We start from the raw sequence: 17,485 nt of genomic DNA, 5'->3' as shown, positions 1-17,485 counted from the left end.
TCTAGATATAGTAGGGGTCAGTCAAGTGGAAAGCAGACAAGGATTTCTGGACAGATAAGTTAGGGTAATATGAACAGCAGCAGAAAACGGTATAATGGTACTAGTATTCGCTCTGAATAGGAAGGTAGGAGAGAGGGTGTGTTACTGTGAGCAGTTCAGTGATAGGGTTGTTCTTATCAGAATCGACAGCAAACCAAAACCGACAGCGATTGTTCAGGTATACATGCCGACGTCGCAAGCTGAAGATGAAGAGATAGAGGAAGTATATGAATATATCGAAAAAGTAATACAGTGCGTTAAGGGAGACGAAAATCTAATAGTCATGGGAGACTGGAATACAGCAGTAGGGGAAAGAGTAGAAGAAAAGGTTACAGGAGAACATGGACTTGGGACAAGGAATGAGAGAGGAGAAAGAGTAATTGAGTTCTGTAACACGTTTCAACTAGTAATAACGAATACTTTGTTCAAGAATCACAAGAGGAGGAGGTATCTTTGGAAAAGGCCGGGTGATACGGTAAGATTTCCGTTAGATTACATCATGGTCAGACAGAGATACCGAAATCAGATACTGGATTGTAAGGCGTACTCAGGAGCAGACATAGAATAAAATATCAAATATGTGTGAAATCTTATGGGACTTAACTGCTAAGGTCATCAGTCCCGAAGCTTACACACTACTTAACCTAAATTATCCTAAGGACGAACACACACACCCACGCCCGAGGGAGGACTCCCTCGGGCGTGGTCCATCGGGACCAGCCGCACAGTCCATGACTGCAGCAGACATAGACTCAGATTACATTATAGACTTTAGTCAGGAAGAATCAATACGCAAAGAAAGGAATAACGAGATGTGGTTTAAGTTCTCTAAGACTATAGATACAACAATAAGGAATAGCTCAGTAGGCAGTACATTTAAAGAGCAATGGGCGTCTCTAAAAAGTCCCATCACAGAAGCTGGGAAGAAAAACATAGGAACAAAGAAGGTAACAGGACAGACTCAGCATATAGAAAAGTCAAAACAACCTTCGGTGACATGAAAAGCAATTTTGATAACGTTAAAGGTGCAACGGGAATTCCACTGTTAAATTCAGAGGAGAGAGTGGATAGGCGGAAAGAATACAGCGAAAGCCTCTATAACGGGGAAGATTTGTCTGATGTGATAGAAGAATAAACAGGAGTCGCTTTAGAAGAGATAGGGGATCCAGTATTAGAATCAGAATTTAAAAGAGCTTTGGAGGACGTAACATCAAATATGGCAGAACGGATAGATAACATTCCATCGGAATTTCTAAAATCATTGGGGGAAGTGACAACAAAACGACTATTCACGTTGATGTGTAGAACGTATGAGTCTGGCGACATACCATCTGACTTTCGGAAAAGGATCATCCACACAATTCCGAATACGGCAAGAACTGACAAGTGCGAGAACTATCGCACAATCAGCTTAACAGCTCATGCATCCAAGTTGCTTACAAGAATAATACACAGAAAAATGGAAAAGAAAATTGAGGATGAGCTAGATGACGATCAGTTTGGCTTTAGGAAAGGTAAAGGCACGAGAAAGACAGTTCTGACGTGGCGGTTAATAATGGAAGCAACACTAAAGAAAAATCAAGACACGTTCATAGGATTTGTCGATCTGGAAAAAGCGTTCGACAGTGTAAAATGGTGTAAGATGTTCGAAATTCTGAAAAAAGTAGGGGTAAGCTATAGGAGAGAGGGGTCATATACAATATGTACAACAAGCAAGAGGGAATAATAAGAGTGGACGACCAAGAACGAAGTGCTCGTATTAAAAAGAGGGAAAGGTAGCCTTTCGCCCTTCCTGTTCAGTCTGTACATCGAGGAAGCAATGATGGAAATAAAATAAATGTTCAGGATTGGAATTAAAATTCAAAGTGAAAGATACCAATAATACGATTCGCTCATCACATTGCTATCCTGAGTGAAAGTGAAGGAGAATTACATATCTGCTGAGCGGAATGAGCAGTCTAATGAGTACGGATTATGGATTGAGAGTAAATTGAAGAAAGATGAAAGAAATTAAAAGTAGCAGAACTGAGAACAGCGAGAAACTTACCATCAGGATCGATGGTCACGAAGTAGATGAAGTTAAGGAATTCTGCTATCTAGGCAGAAAAATAACCAACGATGGACGGAGCAATGGGGACATAAAAAGCAGACTAGCAATGGCAAAAAGGGCAGTCCTGGCTAAGAGAAGTCTACTAATATCAAATATCGGTCTTAATTTGACGAAGAAATTTCTGAGAATGTACGTCTGGAGTACAGTATTGTATGGTAGTGAAACATGGACTGTGGGAAAACCGGAACAGAAGAGTATCGAAGCATTTAAGATTTGGTGCAGCAGACGAATGTTGAAATTTAGGTGGACTGATAAGGTAAGGAATGGGAAGGTTCTACGCAGAATCGGAGAGGAAAGGAACATATGGAAAACACTGGCAAGGAGAAGGGACAGGATAATAGGACATCTGTTAAGACATCAGGGACTGACTTCCATGGTACTAGAGAGATCTGCAGAGGGAAAAAACTGTAGAGGAAGACAGAGATTGAAATACATCCAGCAAATAATTGAGGTCGTAGGTTGCAAGTGCTACTCTGAGATGAAGAGGTTAGCACAGGAGAGGAATTCGTGGTGGGCCGCATCAAACCCGTCAGAACACTCATTTTTTTTTTAAAAAAAAGAGTGCAGCAACTCTACTTGACACGGACTCAACAAATCGTTGGAATACCCTGCAGAAATGCTGAGACATGCTGCCTCTCTAGAGGTCCGCAACTGGAAAAGTATTGCCGGTCCTGGATTTTGTGCAGGAACTGACCTCTCAATTATGTCCTATATACACTACTGGCCATTAAAATTACTACATCAAGAAGAAATGCAGATGATAAACGGGTATTCAATGGACAAATACATTATACTAGAACTGACATGTGATTACATTTTCACGCAATTTGGGTGCGCAGATCCTGAGAAGTCAGTACCCAGAACAATCACCTCTGGCCGTAATAACGGCCTTGATACGTTTGGGCATTGAGTCAAACTGAGCTTGGATGGCATGTACAGGTACCGCTGCCCATGCAGCTTCAACACGATACCACAGTTCATCAAGAGTAGTGACTGGCGTAGTGTGACGAGCCAGTTGCTCGGCCACCATTGACCAGACGATTTCAGTTGGTGAGAGATCTGGAGAATGTGCTCGCCAGGGCAGCAGTCGAACATTTTCTGTATCCAGAAAGGCCCGTACAGGACCTGCAACATGCGGTCGTGCATTATATTGCTGAAATGTAGGGTGTCGCTGGGATCGAATGAAGGGTAGAACCACGGGCCGTAACACATCTGTAAAGTAACGTCCGCTGTCCGAAGTGCCGTCAGTGCGAACAAGAGGTGACCGAGACGTGTAACCAATGGCACCCCATACCATCACGCCGGGTGATACGCCAGTATGGGAACGACGAATACACGCTTCCAATGTGCGTTCATCGCGATGTTGCCAAACACGGATACGGCCATCATGATGCTGTAAACAGAACCTGGATTCATCCGAAAAAATGATGTTTTGCCATTCGTGCACCCAGGTTCGTCGTTGAGTACACCATCGCAGGCGCTCCTGTCTGTGATGCAGCTTCAAGGGTAACCGCAGCCACGGTCTCCGAGCTGATAGTCCATACTGCTGAAAACGTCGTCGAACTGTTCGCGCAGATGGTTGTTGTCTTGCAAACGTCCCCATCTGTTGACTCAGGGATCGAGACGTGGCTGCACGATCCGTTACAGCCTTGCGGATAAGATGCCTGTCATCCGACTGCTAGTGATACGAGGCCGTTGGGATCCAGCACGGCGTTCCGTATTCCGTATTACCCTCCTGAACCCACCGATTCCATATTCTGCTAACAGTCATTGGATCTCCACCAACGCGAGCAGCAATGTCGCGATACGATAAACCGTAATCGCGATAGGCTACAATCCGACCTTTATCAAAGACGGAAACGTGATGGTACGCATTTCTCCTCCTTGCACGAAGCATCACAACAACGATTCAGCAGGCAACGCCGGTCAACTGCTGTTTGTGTATGGGAAATCGGTTGGAAACTTTCCTGATGTCAGCACGTTGTAGGTGTCGCCACCGACGCCAACTTTGTGTGAATGCTCTGAAAAGCTAATCAATTGCATATCAGAGTATTTTCTTCCTGTCGGCTAAATTTCGCGTCTGTCATCTTCGTGGTGTAGCAATTTTAATGTCCAGTAGTGTTGCTCCAACTACCATTCCACGTTCAAAGTCTGTTAATTCCAGTAGTGCGGCCAGAATCAAGTCTGAAACATTTCTACACGAATCACCTTGTGTACGCGATACTACCGCTGACTGTATATGTGCATATCGCTATCCCATGACTTTTGTCACCTCAGTGTACACAGAAATAACGGCTACAGTACAGTACGGAAGATAGCTGAAATAAATACGCAATGAGACGAACAGAAAAGACAATTTTATTCAGAGACAATAATTACACTGAAGTCACCGTGATTTGTGTGTTTTGAAATGAGACAGTGACAAACACGTCCCCATCACCCAGCTGCCTGCATGATGGAGGCCTAGTCCAGATGGTTGAAAGCAAACAACAGATTTTCAGAGAACACCTAGCTGGTGAAAGAGAGACGTGTGTCGGACGCACTCACCGGCTGGTGGGAAGAAGTAGGGCAGGCACGCGCAGGTGGCGATGGCGTACTGGCGGAAGCATTCGAGTCGGCAGTTGGCATACGAGTAGGCGCCCTGCTGCAGCGTGTCCCTCTCGTTGCTGTACAGGCAGCCTCGGTCCCCCGGCCGCAGCGATCGCACCGTATGCGTCGTGTACGTCACGTCGCTCGACACCCTCACCAGGGCCATTTGGTCTGAGCCCACGATCAGACCGTCCATCCGCAGCGCAGTCGGCTCGTTCACCGACACCTGCGCCGGCGCTTTGTTTTACTGCCTGGTGAAGCTCTCTTCTATGCCACATCTTAAGCTATGAAATCTCTGTAGAGTAAAAATTACTTCTATAAACATCAACAAGTGTTCAGCGAACAGAGATCTTGTAAACATCACCTTAAAGCCAGAACACAGTAGGAGGTGGTGCCCCAGTTGATCCGTTTCCCTTGACTTTTTCTCAGGGAAGATGGGGTGTTGGGAACTCGGAACACAGTCATTTATACACGTTACAGCCACATTAATGACCACCTGTCAAACCTTGAATAACAAACATTTTACAGCGCAGAATCGCTGAGAGAAATGCAGGAAGAGATTCGGTGAGGTTCTTGAAGGTACTGGCAGGGATTTGGAGCCATGCAGACTCTCGTGCCGTGGCAAGCTGCATAGGTTTGACAGCTGTTGATACATGGGGTGAACAGGCAAATCAAGATGGTCTCACAGAATCTCGATCTGGTTTAAAAGCGGGAAGTCTGGTGGCCAGAGGAGTATGGTAAACTCATCCCAGTGCTCTTCGAACCACGCATCTACACTGCGAGATGTCACAAATTATGTTTTCCAACTGATAGATGCCATCGTGCTGAGGAGAAGCAAATTGCATGTAGTAGTGGAAACGGTCCAGACATAGACGCATACTTGTGTTAATCCATTGAGCCTTCCAGAATGACGAGATCACCCAGGGAATAGCCTCCGGCCTGGTCCCTTATGACCATTGTTGGGGGGTGTTTGGTTACAGACGTTTCATGCCGTACACGCAACTGGCCATCTATCCTATGGAAGACAAAACATTATTTATCTGAAGAGATTACCTGTCGCCACTCAGTGGACGTCCAGTTGCGGTAATGGCGTGCAAATTCCAGCCTTCGTCGCCAGTTAACAGCAGTCAAAAATGGTTCAAATGGCTCTGAGCACTATGGGACTTAACTTCTGAGGTCATCAGTCCCCTAGAACTTAGAACTACTTAAACCTAACTAACCTAAGGACATCACATACATCCATGCCCGAGGCAGGATTCGAACCTGCGACCGTAGCGGTCGCGCTGTTCCAGACTGTAGCGCCTAGAACCGCTCAGCCATCCCGGCCGGCGTGCCTTGAAACATAGAAAATTTTGGTTGAGATAGGCTTCATGCAGCTCTATCCTGAGTAAGTCTCTTCCTCTCTGCACAAATATTATGCAACCTAAAAGCACTGAGAATGCTACTGTGATCAACTCTGCTCGCTTTCTATACTTTATTCGTATAAAGCCTCTCGACACCCAAGTTACCTACGTTACCAAATTAACTATTTCTTGGCGCCTCAGGGTGTATCATAAAGCTCTTTTCTTCTCGATTGAATGCAACGTCTCTTCAATAATTATTCGTTTTACTAATTTAGACGTCACGTTCTTTTGGGAAACGACGTTTCAAAATCATCTCTTCTCCTGTTGTCTGCACTGCTTATCGTCCGCGTTTCACTCCCATGTCAGGCTCCACTCCAGACCAGTATTATCAGAAAAGAGTCCCTAACATTTAAAATTACACTGTCCAATCACATCAGTGTGACTAACCGTCAGAAGCCTGAATAACTACCTTTTGCAGTGCTGTCTGCTGCGAGACGTGCAGGAAGAGCGTCAATGAGGTTCTTGAAGGTACCGACAGGGGGGTGAAGCCGTGCCGACTCCTGCGCTGTGGCCAGCCCCGCTAGGTGTCTCTGTTGAGGGTCCACGAACTGCCCGGTTAATGTGCTCCCTCAAATTCTCGATTGGGCTTAAATGCGACAAGTCTGATGGCTGCGAGACAACGGTAAACTCATGCTGGTGCTCTTCGAACGACGCACGTACATTCCGAGTTGTGCATTGTCTTGCTGGTAGATGCCATCGTGCCAAGGAAAAACAAACTACACGTAGGGGTGACGTGATCTGTCAAGGATCGATTAGTACTCCTGGTGATCCACTGTGCCTTCCAGAATGACGATATCACCCAGCGAATGCCACGAATAGATTCATCAGACCGTAACGCTCCGTTCTCCGGCCTGGAACGTTCCGATGATTGCAGCAGAGTGATTGTTTTCTTCCTGATGGAGCATAAAACGTGATTCTTCTGAAAAGGCCAACTGTCAACACTCAGTGGACGGCCAGTAACGGTTCTGGCGTGCAAATTCCAGCCTTCGTCGCCGATGAACAGGAATCACTGCGGGTTCATGAAGCAGGACCCTAAGGCGCAAACCAGGTGCGTGCTGCGGAGATCTATACGCAGCAATGTTCGTTGAATGGTAGTTCAAGAGACACTGTCGGTAGCCTCTTCGTTCATCTGGGCGGTCAGTTGCTCAACAGTTGCACGTCTGTTCGCCCGTACACACAGCCGCAACTGTCGTCCACCCCTGTCATCTATGGCCGGTGGTGCACCACATGTGTTTTGGCGCCGGTCTTGGATAGAGTCATTTTGCCATGCACGGTACGGTTTAACCACGGCAGCGCGCGAGCAGCTTACAAGCTTAGCTGTTTCGGAAATACTTCGATCTTTGGCCAGAAAACCAATGATTATTCCCTTGTGAACGTAAGACAAAACTCTCTGCGTTACAACCACTGTACGGTTATCCGCGTCCCCCCGACACGCTGTATGTGCCCTCCATTGTTAGTGTTGCAACCTGCCGTCTGTGAGTAGTTAGTTACTGCACGTTGCGGCCGAACATAGGCGGTGGTCGCATTAATGTGTCTGGACCGTGTATATTCGACGTTAACAAATTTCTCTTTTTCAGAAAAGCTTTCCATGCTGGTGCCAGTCTGAATCTTATTGGCTTTTTACTGCCAAAATAGAAAAACACATTTCTATTTTTAGATTCTCATTTTCTAACCTAAATCCCACAACATCGCCTGATTAAATTCGATTGCACACTGTTACCCTTGTTTTACATTTGTCACTGTTCATCTTGCGATTTTTGTAAAGACACTACCCATTCCATTCACTCGATTTACCAAATCTTTTGCCGCCTCTAAAGAAACGGCTATGTCATCTGCAAGTCTTAAAAATTTATTTTTTACACCTTAAAACCTTTACTTTGTCATACTGCTTGTGTTTGATGGCTGATGGCTCTGAGCACTATGGGACTTAACATCTGAGGTCACCAGTCCCCTAGAACTTAGAACTACTTAAACCTAAGGACAACACACACATCCATGCCCGAGGCAGGATTCGAACCTGCGACCGTAGCACACGCGCGGTTCCGGACTGAAGCGCCTAGAACCGCTCGGGCACAGCGGCCGGCGCTTGTGTTTGCAGGTAGAACAAACACACTACAGTAGAGTCTCGATAGTTCGAGGTGAGCGGGACCGGAACCACGTCGAACTATCGAAAACTCGGACTATCGAAATTTAAAGGGGAAAAAGAAATACACTCCTGGAAATTGAAATAAGAACACCGTGAATTCATTGTCCCAGGAAGGGGAAACTTTATTGACACATTCCTGGGGTCAGATACGTCACATGATCACACTGACAGAACCACAGGCACATAGACACAGGCAACAGAGCATGCACAATGTCGGCACTAGTACAGTGTATATCCACCTTTCGCAGCAATGCAGGCTGCTATTCTCCCACGGAGACGATCGTAGAGATGCTGGATGTAGTCCTGTGGAACGGCTTGCCATGCCATTTCCACCTGGCGCCTCAGTTGGACCAGCGTTCGTGCTGGACGTGCAGACCGCGTGAGACGACGCTTCATCCAGTCCCAAACATGCTCAATGGGGGACAGATCCGGAGATCTTGCTGGCCAGGGTAGTTGACTTACACCTTCTAGAGCACGTTGGGTGGCACGGGATACATGCGGACGTGCATTGTCCTGTTGGAACAGCAAGTTCCCTTGCCGGTCTAGGAATGGTAGAACGATGGGTTCGATGACGGTTTGGATGTACCGTGCAATATTCAGTGTCCCCTCGACGATCACCAGTGGTGTACGGCCAGTGTAGGAGATCGCTCCCCACACCATGATGCCGGGTGTTGGCCCTGTGTGCCTCGGTCGTATGCAGTCCTGATTGTGGCGCTCACCTGCACGGCGCCAAACACGCATACGACCATCATTGGCACCAAGGCAGAAGCGACTCTCATCGCTGAAGACGACACGTCTCCATTCGTCCCTCCATTCACGCCTGTCGCGACACCACTGGAGGCGGGCTGCACGATGTTGGGGCGTGAGCGGAAGACGGCCTAACGGTGTGCGGGACCGTAGCCCAGCTTCATGGAGACGGTTGCGAATGGTCCTCGCCGATACCCCAGGAGCAACAGTGTCCCTAATTTGCTGGGAAGTGGCGGTGCGGTCCCCTACGGCACTGCGTAGGATCCTACGGTCTTGGCGTGCATCCGTGCGTCGCTGCGGTCCGGTCCCAGGTCGACGGGCACGTGCACCTTCCGCCGACCATTGGCGACAACATCGATGTACTGTGGAGACCTCACGCCCCACGTGTTGAGCAATTCGGCGGTACGTCCACCCGGCCTCCCGCATGTCCACTATACGCCCTCGCTCAAAGTCCGTCAACTGCACATACGGTTCACGTCCACGCTGTCGCGGCATGCTACCAGTGTTAAAGACTGCGATGGAGCTCCGTATGCCACGGCAAACTGGCTGACACTGACGGCGGCGGTGCACAAATGCTGCGCAGCTAGCGCCATTCGACGGCCAACACCGCGGGTCCTGGTGTGTCCGCTGTGCCGTGCGTGTGATCATTGCTTGTACAGCCCTCTCGCAGTGTCCGGAGCAAGTATGGTGGGTCTGACACACCGGTGTCAATGTGTTCTTTTTTCCATTTCCAGGAGTGTATTATGATATTGTAAGTAACACAGATCAAAATATGAACTTTATTAAAATAAAAGTATTTACACATACATTTGCATTGGCAGAATAACAATAATTATTTATTTAGACAAGTAATAGTGAAGTGTCTTTTGTTTGGCGAAGCTGCAACGTTTCCTCGCGGCAATGTCACGTCACCGTCTCAGGAGCAGTAGGTCAGTTGGTGTCGCCTCAGGCTGTTGTTCCACATAGCATATGGCGGCCTCGAGACCAGCGTAGTCATCGGTGTGACACATCATCGATGCAGCCTCTGCTTCGTCATCCTCGTCACTCTCACACTGCCATGGAATGTTAACCATGTCAATTATAGAAGAGTCTGTCATTTCCAGCTTTTCGTCCGAATTTAACCACTCGCCTACTTCCACCTCTTCTGCCTCTTCACACCCTGGCAATCTTCTGATTAAATTACGCAATGGTTGATCGTCCTCATCTGCTAAATCTTCAGTTTCTGTGTCTGGCATACTTTCCTGTAGAATTTTCCTCCATGACTTAGAAATTGTGTCTGACTATTTCGCTCTAAGATTCGCTAATCCAGAACACGACGTCCTTCAAAGTCACTTTCTTCAAAGCTCCTACAATGCTTTCGCTGTCTTCGGAATGCAGGATTGACTGTAGCAATCGCCGTCGATAATTTTTTTTTAGGCATTCCAGAATGTCTTGATCCATGGGCTGAATGAGACAGGTAACGTTTGGTGGGAAAAACAAGGCGCGGATACCGTCGCACTGCAGTTCACTTGTATGTGAGGGCGCATTATCCATGAGCAAAATTGCTTCGCATGGCAGTCCCCTTTCTTTTAAAAAATTCTAGCAGTCAGGTACAAATGAGTTAAAATACCAGTTCTTGAAGATTTCCTGATTCATCCAGGCATTATTCTGATGTGTATAGACAAGCAGAAGAGCTGAGATGGATACATTCTTGAATGCTCTTCGCTTGGCAGACTTCCCAATCACAACTAGTTTTAGTTTGTGGTTTCCAGTTGCATTTGAAGCTGCCATAACTGTGAGCCACTCTTTGCTTTTTTTTGTGACAAGGAGCACTTTTTTCTTCACAAGAAGCAAGTGTTCTCGCTGGTAACATTTTAAAATTCAGCCCAGTTCCGTCACAGTTATATATTTGTTCATTAGACAAATTTTCGTCAGTTACGATTTTTTTAAACTCGACGATAAATTTTGAAACGGCCTGAGCGTCACCAGAGAGTTTTTCTCCACATACGTCTAGTTGACGCACTCCATTCCTCTTTTTCCGCTTGTCGAGCCAGCCCACACTAGCGGCGAAATTGTCATCTCCTTCCTGCAGCTGGTTTCTGAAAAACAAAGCTTTTTCTTGCAAGATTGAGCCAGAAATCGGAGCACCCTTCTGTCTCTGTTCGGTAAACTACATGAACAATGCCTCACTTGCTTTTTCTGACTTCTTTATACTTCTTCGACTGAGAGATTCGTGTGAGCATTTCTGTGAAGAAAACTGTTCCAATTTAAGTCGGTTTCTTCGCCAGTCACCAACAGTAACTTCACCGACATCATATTCGAGAGCAAGATTTTTTTATTGTTTCTCCTTTGTCAAGTCGTCTTAGTGCTTCTAATTTTAGATGCACAGGCACAAATTTCCTCTTTTTCGTTACAGAACTCATCTTTGTAAGGTGTACAACGGAACACACAGTCAACAAACAAAACGACACACAACACTGTACAGTACAGGTACTGGGAACCACAGCAGCGTATGAACTCCCCAGTTTTGATCAGTAGCCGGCCGGTGTGGGCGAGCGGTTCTAGGCGCTTCAGTATGGAACTGCGCGACTGCTACGGTCGCAGGTTCGAATCCTGCCTCGGGCATGGATGTGTGTGATGTCCTTAGGTTAGTTAGGTTTAAGTAGTTCTAAGTTCTAGGGGACTGATGACCTCAGCTGTTAAGTCCCACAGTGCTCAGAGCCATTTGAGCCAGTTTTGATCAGCAGCAGCCGGCAGCAGTCGGGATATTTCGTGCCATACTGACAACAGATGTTCGTGCAACAGGGCAGCGAGCTAATCGTCGGTGTTGATTGCACTGTTGTCTGCTTTGTCACTGAGCTGTACTCTCCCTATCTATCTTTTGCAATGATGTTTTCATTATTTATCATGTCAGTAAAAAAAAAAGAAAGTAGATCGTTGCAACCTCTTTTTTATTTTTTTTATTTTTTTTAAAAGAGTCTCGGATTATTGGAAACTCGAACTATCGAGACTCTACTGTAAAAGTATATTGTTTGTTTCAGTCCGCTGTGCGACAACAGTTGCAGTCCGATGTGGGTGTCGGACAACAGTTTTCCATGTTCTGAAGGCCATGGTACCCACACTAAGTCGCTGAAGAATATGTATCATCAAAATCTCCTCGCTGTTGTAAACCAATAAAAAACTTTCTCAGTTTAGCTGCGATTCCGTAGTAAGCGGTATGGGGGACGTACAGTGTAACTGGTCATACCTTCCCACCCGAGACTGAACTAGCTAAGCTAACTAATTGTTGGATTATCTTATGGAATCGGCGTATAGGATTTCTCTCTACTTTTCTTTTGTAAATCTCTCGTAGATGTTGTCACTCGAAGCAGTTCTTGTAGCGCATTGGATTCTTCAGAAGAACACGACTTAATGTTGCAGTTAATTATTCTTGAATGCCACTCATCCTCTCTTTAAATATTGTCTTCCTCTTCGATGACAGAGTGTTTCCTCCAAGGTACGGTTCCTTTCTCCTGCGATTTAGCATTCCTTAGGTCGTTTCTCTCCTAGTACCCTGGTATCGAACAAAACGCTACCTTGTTTTGTTCCTCTTCTTCTGCTACTTCTCCCGACGTAGATTAGGTGTTATCGACTGTTTCTGTCAACAGCGACCAGCCACTTCTTCTATGGTCTTCTCACTGTCTTATCCCTCTAGGTTTGTTGTCAAGAATTTGTTTCGAAACTCTATTTTCATGTATTGCTCGTTTATCTACATGTTACCACTATATGATACTGCTTAGGTCTCTCGTCTTTTACATTGAAACTACTCGTAATTTATTTATAATGTCTTTTGAAATCTTTTTCTCTGGTGTACCCTATAACAATACCGAGAAATGTATTTCTGCATTTGTATCCTGCTCATATCCCCCTTGGATACTCAGGTTTCAGATCGACAGAGCATAGAAGGTACTCCTATGACTATATGACTACATCTGTGTCTCTTTTGTGGCTTTTTAGCGCATTTCTAATTGTTCCACAGATTAAGCTAAATTGTAAGAGCTTGTTAACAATTTAACTATCGAACTTCCGTCCCATCTCACAGCGGAGATACTTAGTGGGTTGCTTGTTCCAATATTACGTTTTTGTTATAATTTTACATCTTACAGCCAATTTTCGTTCGAATACCGCAACCTTTGTTTTATTACTGGAAATCGTGTTATGATTCCCAACAAATTATGTCAAACAGCTCTTTGAAAATGATCTTCACTTTCTTGAATTATTATTTGATTATCTGCAAACAGTAGAGCATTTATGGTCATTTTTCTGAAACGCTCTGCTGGATGGAAATACACTCCTGGAAATTGAAATAAGAACACCGTGAATTCATTGTCCCAGGAAGGGGAAACTTTATTGACACATTCCTGGGGTCAGATACATCACATGATCACACTGACAGAACCACAGGCACATAGACACAGGCAACAGAGAGCATGCACAATGTCGGCACTAGTACAGTGTATATCCACCTTTCGCAGCAATGCAGGCTGCTATTCTCCCATGGAGACGATCGTAGAGATGCTGGATGTAGTCCTGTGGAACGGCTTGCCATGCCATTTCCACCTGGCGCCTCAGTTGGACCAGCGTTCGTGCTGGACGTGCAGACCGCGTGAGACGACGCTTCATCCAGTCCCAAACATGCTCAATGGGGGACAGATCCGGAGATCTTGCTGGCCAGGGTAGTTGACTTACACCTTCTAGAGCACGTTGGGTGGCACGGGATACATGCGGACGTGCATTGTCCTGTTGGAACAGCAAGTTCCCTTGCCGGTCTAGGAATGGTAGAACGATGGGTTCGATGACGGTTTGGATGTACCGTGCACTATTCAGTGTCCCCTCGACGATCACCAGTGGTGTACGGCCGGTGTAGGAGATCGCTCCCCACACCATGATGCCGGGTGTTGGCCCTGTGTGCCTCGGTCGTATGCAGTCCTGATTGTGGCGCTCACCTGCACGGCGCCAAACACGCATACGACCATCATTGGCACCAAGGCAGAAGCGACTCTCATCGCTGAAGACGACACGTCTCCATTCGTCCCTCCATTCACGCCTGTCGCGACACCACTGGAGGCGGGCTGCACGATGTTGGGGCGTGAGCGGAAGACGGCCTAACGGTGTGCGGGACCGTAGCCCAGCTTCATGGAGACGGTTGCGAATGGTCCTCGCCGATACCCCAGGAGCAACAGTGTCCCTAATTTGCTGGGAAGTGGCGGTGCGGTCCCCTACGGCACTGCGTAGGATCCTACGGTCTTGGCGTGCATCCGTGCGTCGCTGCGGTCCGGTCCCAGGTCGACGGGCACGTGCACTTTCCGCCGACCACTGGCGACAACATCGATGTACTGTGGAGACCTCACGCCCCACGTGTTGAGCAATTCGGCGGTACGTCCACCCGGCCTCCCGCATGCCCACTATACGCCCTCGCTCAAAGTCCGTCAACTGCACATACGGTTCACGTCCACGCTGTCGCGGCATGCTACCAGTGTTAAAGACTGCGATGGAGCTCCGTATGCCACGGCAAACTGGCTGACACTGACGGCGGCGGTGCACAAATGCTGCGCAGCTAGCGCCATTCGACGGCCAACACCGCGGGTCCTGGTGTGTCCGCTGTGCCGTGCGTGTGATCATTGCTTGTACAGCCCTCTCGCAGTGTCCGGAGCAAGTATGGTGGGTCTGACACACCGGTGTCAATGTGTTCTTTTTTCCATTTCCAGGAGTGTATTTTTTCTAGTGATTACTACGAGCTGATAAAAACTTTTCCCAAAAGGGACCTCTCAGTTCTTTTAGTTCTCTGCGTGCTTCTGAATCGTAGGGGGTGTACCAGAACTCTACCGACAAACTTTCAAGTGTGTTACTATGCACCAAACCAAGAAAAAAAGTCCAGTTCACTTGGATTCTCAAATGAATACCTTAAGAGCTGTGAGCATTTGTTCTTCTTCGCTACTGCGAAACAAATCTCTTCTGCAGAAGAAGTACTCATAGCTCTTAAGGTAAACGCATTTCAGAGATCGTGTTTACTGGACATTTTTCTTGTCTTGGTCCGTACTACCTTCTCCCAAACTACGGAAAGCAAAAATCTTGCAGTAGTAGAGATGTCTTTCACAGTATCGTAGGTTCACAGGTACTCATTGTTCTTTAGGTATGAATTTTAGGTCTCATGTTTACTGACACTATTTGGTTATTTTCATCCATACTGCTACACCTGATAGCTTACTGGTGGGGCTCTGGTTCACGTTGTACGTAGCACTCCAAAATTTCTGAGGGAGCATGTCAACTTGCACTCCAGATTCGTACTGTTAGTGGATGATGCCATCCTGTTATTTATAATACAAGTTTATATGTGATTTACAACATATTTATTGCACAGAAGAGTTTCATAACAAGTAGTATATAACCATATTACGTTTTTATCTTTTCATCCTTTACTGGATATATAACAACTTAGAGCCAATTAAGCAGATGTCTTAAATGTAGCCACAAAGCAGCTGAAATGTGAGGGGGAACCAGAAAGTTATCTTTCCTGCAGGCAAAGCGGCCAGAATGACACTCAACGTTTTGCGACCTGGATCGTTGTCATGGAGAATTTTTTTCCATGTCTCGATCGTTTTACCACTTAAACGTAGCAGTTCTGGTTAAGTGTGACCTCTTGCAAACTATTTCATGGTTGACCATTCCATTCACACTGAACAAACCGACCTACATCGTTTCCACGTTGGTTTATATCTTTCTTTTTTTTTTTAATTTACGGTAAGTTCCTATGGGACCAAACTGCTGAGGTCATCGACCCCTAGGCTTACATACTACTTAATATAACTTAAACTAACTTAAGCTAAGGACAACACACACACACACACATTCCTGAGGGAGGACTCGAACCTCCGACAGGAGGTGCCGCTCGAGCCGTGGCAAGACGCCTCAGGACCGCACGGCTACCACGCACCGCTCTGTTTTATTATACTCGTATTTCCTAGTGGTAGTAAGGAATTTCTCCACTGGCGTAATTGTTGCTTGATTTGTGTACCATACCCATAACACCTTGTCTCATCGTCTCTTAAAGCAACTGATTAATAAGGTCAGGAAAGCGCGTCGCCACACACTACTCACTCTGTAACTTAGTACACTGACTTTCGACACTGCCCCCGTAGTACAGCATCGTCATTTGTGCTACCGGTGGAACAAGCCACTAACTATCCTGAACTTATTCCTTTACGATACCCAAATAAATACACGGTCCAGTCCCATTAAACTGACCACCGCCTAAGTTCAACATCAACGTGCAATAACCACTCACAGACGGCAGGTGGTAACATTAGCAGTGGAAGATACATAAAGCTTGTCGGGGGTCGCGTGAAACCGCGGAGTCATCGTCGTAATGCGGAAATGGGGCAATTTAGCTGACGTCCATAAGGCCATGATCATGGGCTTATCTGACCAAGGGCCACGAGGGGTATCCGCGTGGTCAAAGGGGCTTTGTCACGGTTCGTGCGGCTCCCCCGTCGGAGGTTCGAGTCCTCCCTCGCGCATGGGTGTGTGTGTGTGTTGTCCTTAACGTAAGTTAGTTTAAGTTAGATTGGCTAGTGTGTAAGCCAAGGGACCGATGACCTCAGCAGTTTGGTCCCATAGGAACTTACCACAAATTTCCAAATTTCTGACCAAGTATCTAAGCATTTTCGAAACGGCTGAGTTTGTAAACTATTCGCGCGCCGTTTTGTTTAAGGTATATCGCGCATGGCAGACAGCGCTATCCAAAACTGGCGCCGAGGCGACTATGGTGCACAATGGGCCATGGATGACAGGGGTGAACGACGGCTGCGGAGATGTATACGGGAGAACAGACATGCAACTGTTGAGCAGCTAACCGCGCAAATGAATCAAGGCATTACCAGCGGAGTCCCCTCAAGGACCATTCAGCGAACATTGCTGCGTATGGGTCTCTGCAGCTGGCGCCTGGTTCATGCACCCATGCTGACTGGTGTTAATCGGCGACGAAGGCTGGAATTGGCGCGCCAGTACCGCAACAAGACGTCCACCGAGTAGCGACAGGTGTTTTGCACTCCGTGGGACAGACGGCCGGTAGCAACCAAACACACTCCAACAACCGTCGGAAGGGTCCAGGCCGGAGGGCATTCCCTGGGTGATGTCGTCATTCTGGAAGGCACAATGGATCAACACAAGCTTGCGTCTATCGTTGGGGACCATGTCCACCCCTACATGAACTTTGTTTCTCCTCGGCACGATGGCATCTACCAGCAGGACGATGCAGCTGATCACATAGCTGGCGGTGCACGCACATGGTTCGAAGAGCACCGGGATGAGTTTTCCGCACTCCCCTGGCCATCCAACTCACCGGATTTAAACCCAATCGAGAATATGTGGGACCAACTCGATCGGGCTGTTCGCTCCAAGGATCCTGAACTGAGAAAAGTAGCGCAGCTACAG

At 47.0% G+C, this 17,485-nt stretch overlaps 1 protein-coding gene across 1 annotated transcript in view; it reads right to left on the bottom strand.

Annotated features, from left to right (window-relative positions):
- The window catches only part of LOC126252501 (pickpocket protein 19-like), a 150,639-nt gene that overhangs the window by 65,687 nt on the left and 67,467 nt on the right, over positions 1-17,485 (bottom strand). Inside the window, exon 7 of the mRNA XM_049953396.1 lies at positions 4,697-4,964. Within this exon, the coding sequence (XP_049809353.1) occupies positions 4,697-4,964 (268 nt within the window). The remainder of the gene's footprint in view (positions 1-4,696; positions 4,965-17,485) is intronic.

This window comes from Schistocerca nitens, chromosome 4 (assembly GCF_023898315.1).
Source record: "Schistocerca nitens isolate TAMUIC-IGC-003100 chromosome 4, iqSchNite1.1, whole genome shotgun sequence".
Taxonomy (NCBI): Eukaryota; Metazoa; Arthropoda; class Insecta; order Orthoptera; family Acrididae; genus Schistocerca; species Schistocerca nitens.
Note: the sequence above shows the minus strand (reverse complement) of the source record. Positions and strands in the feature narration are given on the sequence as shown.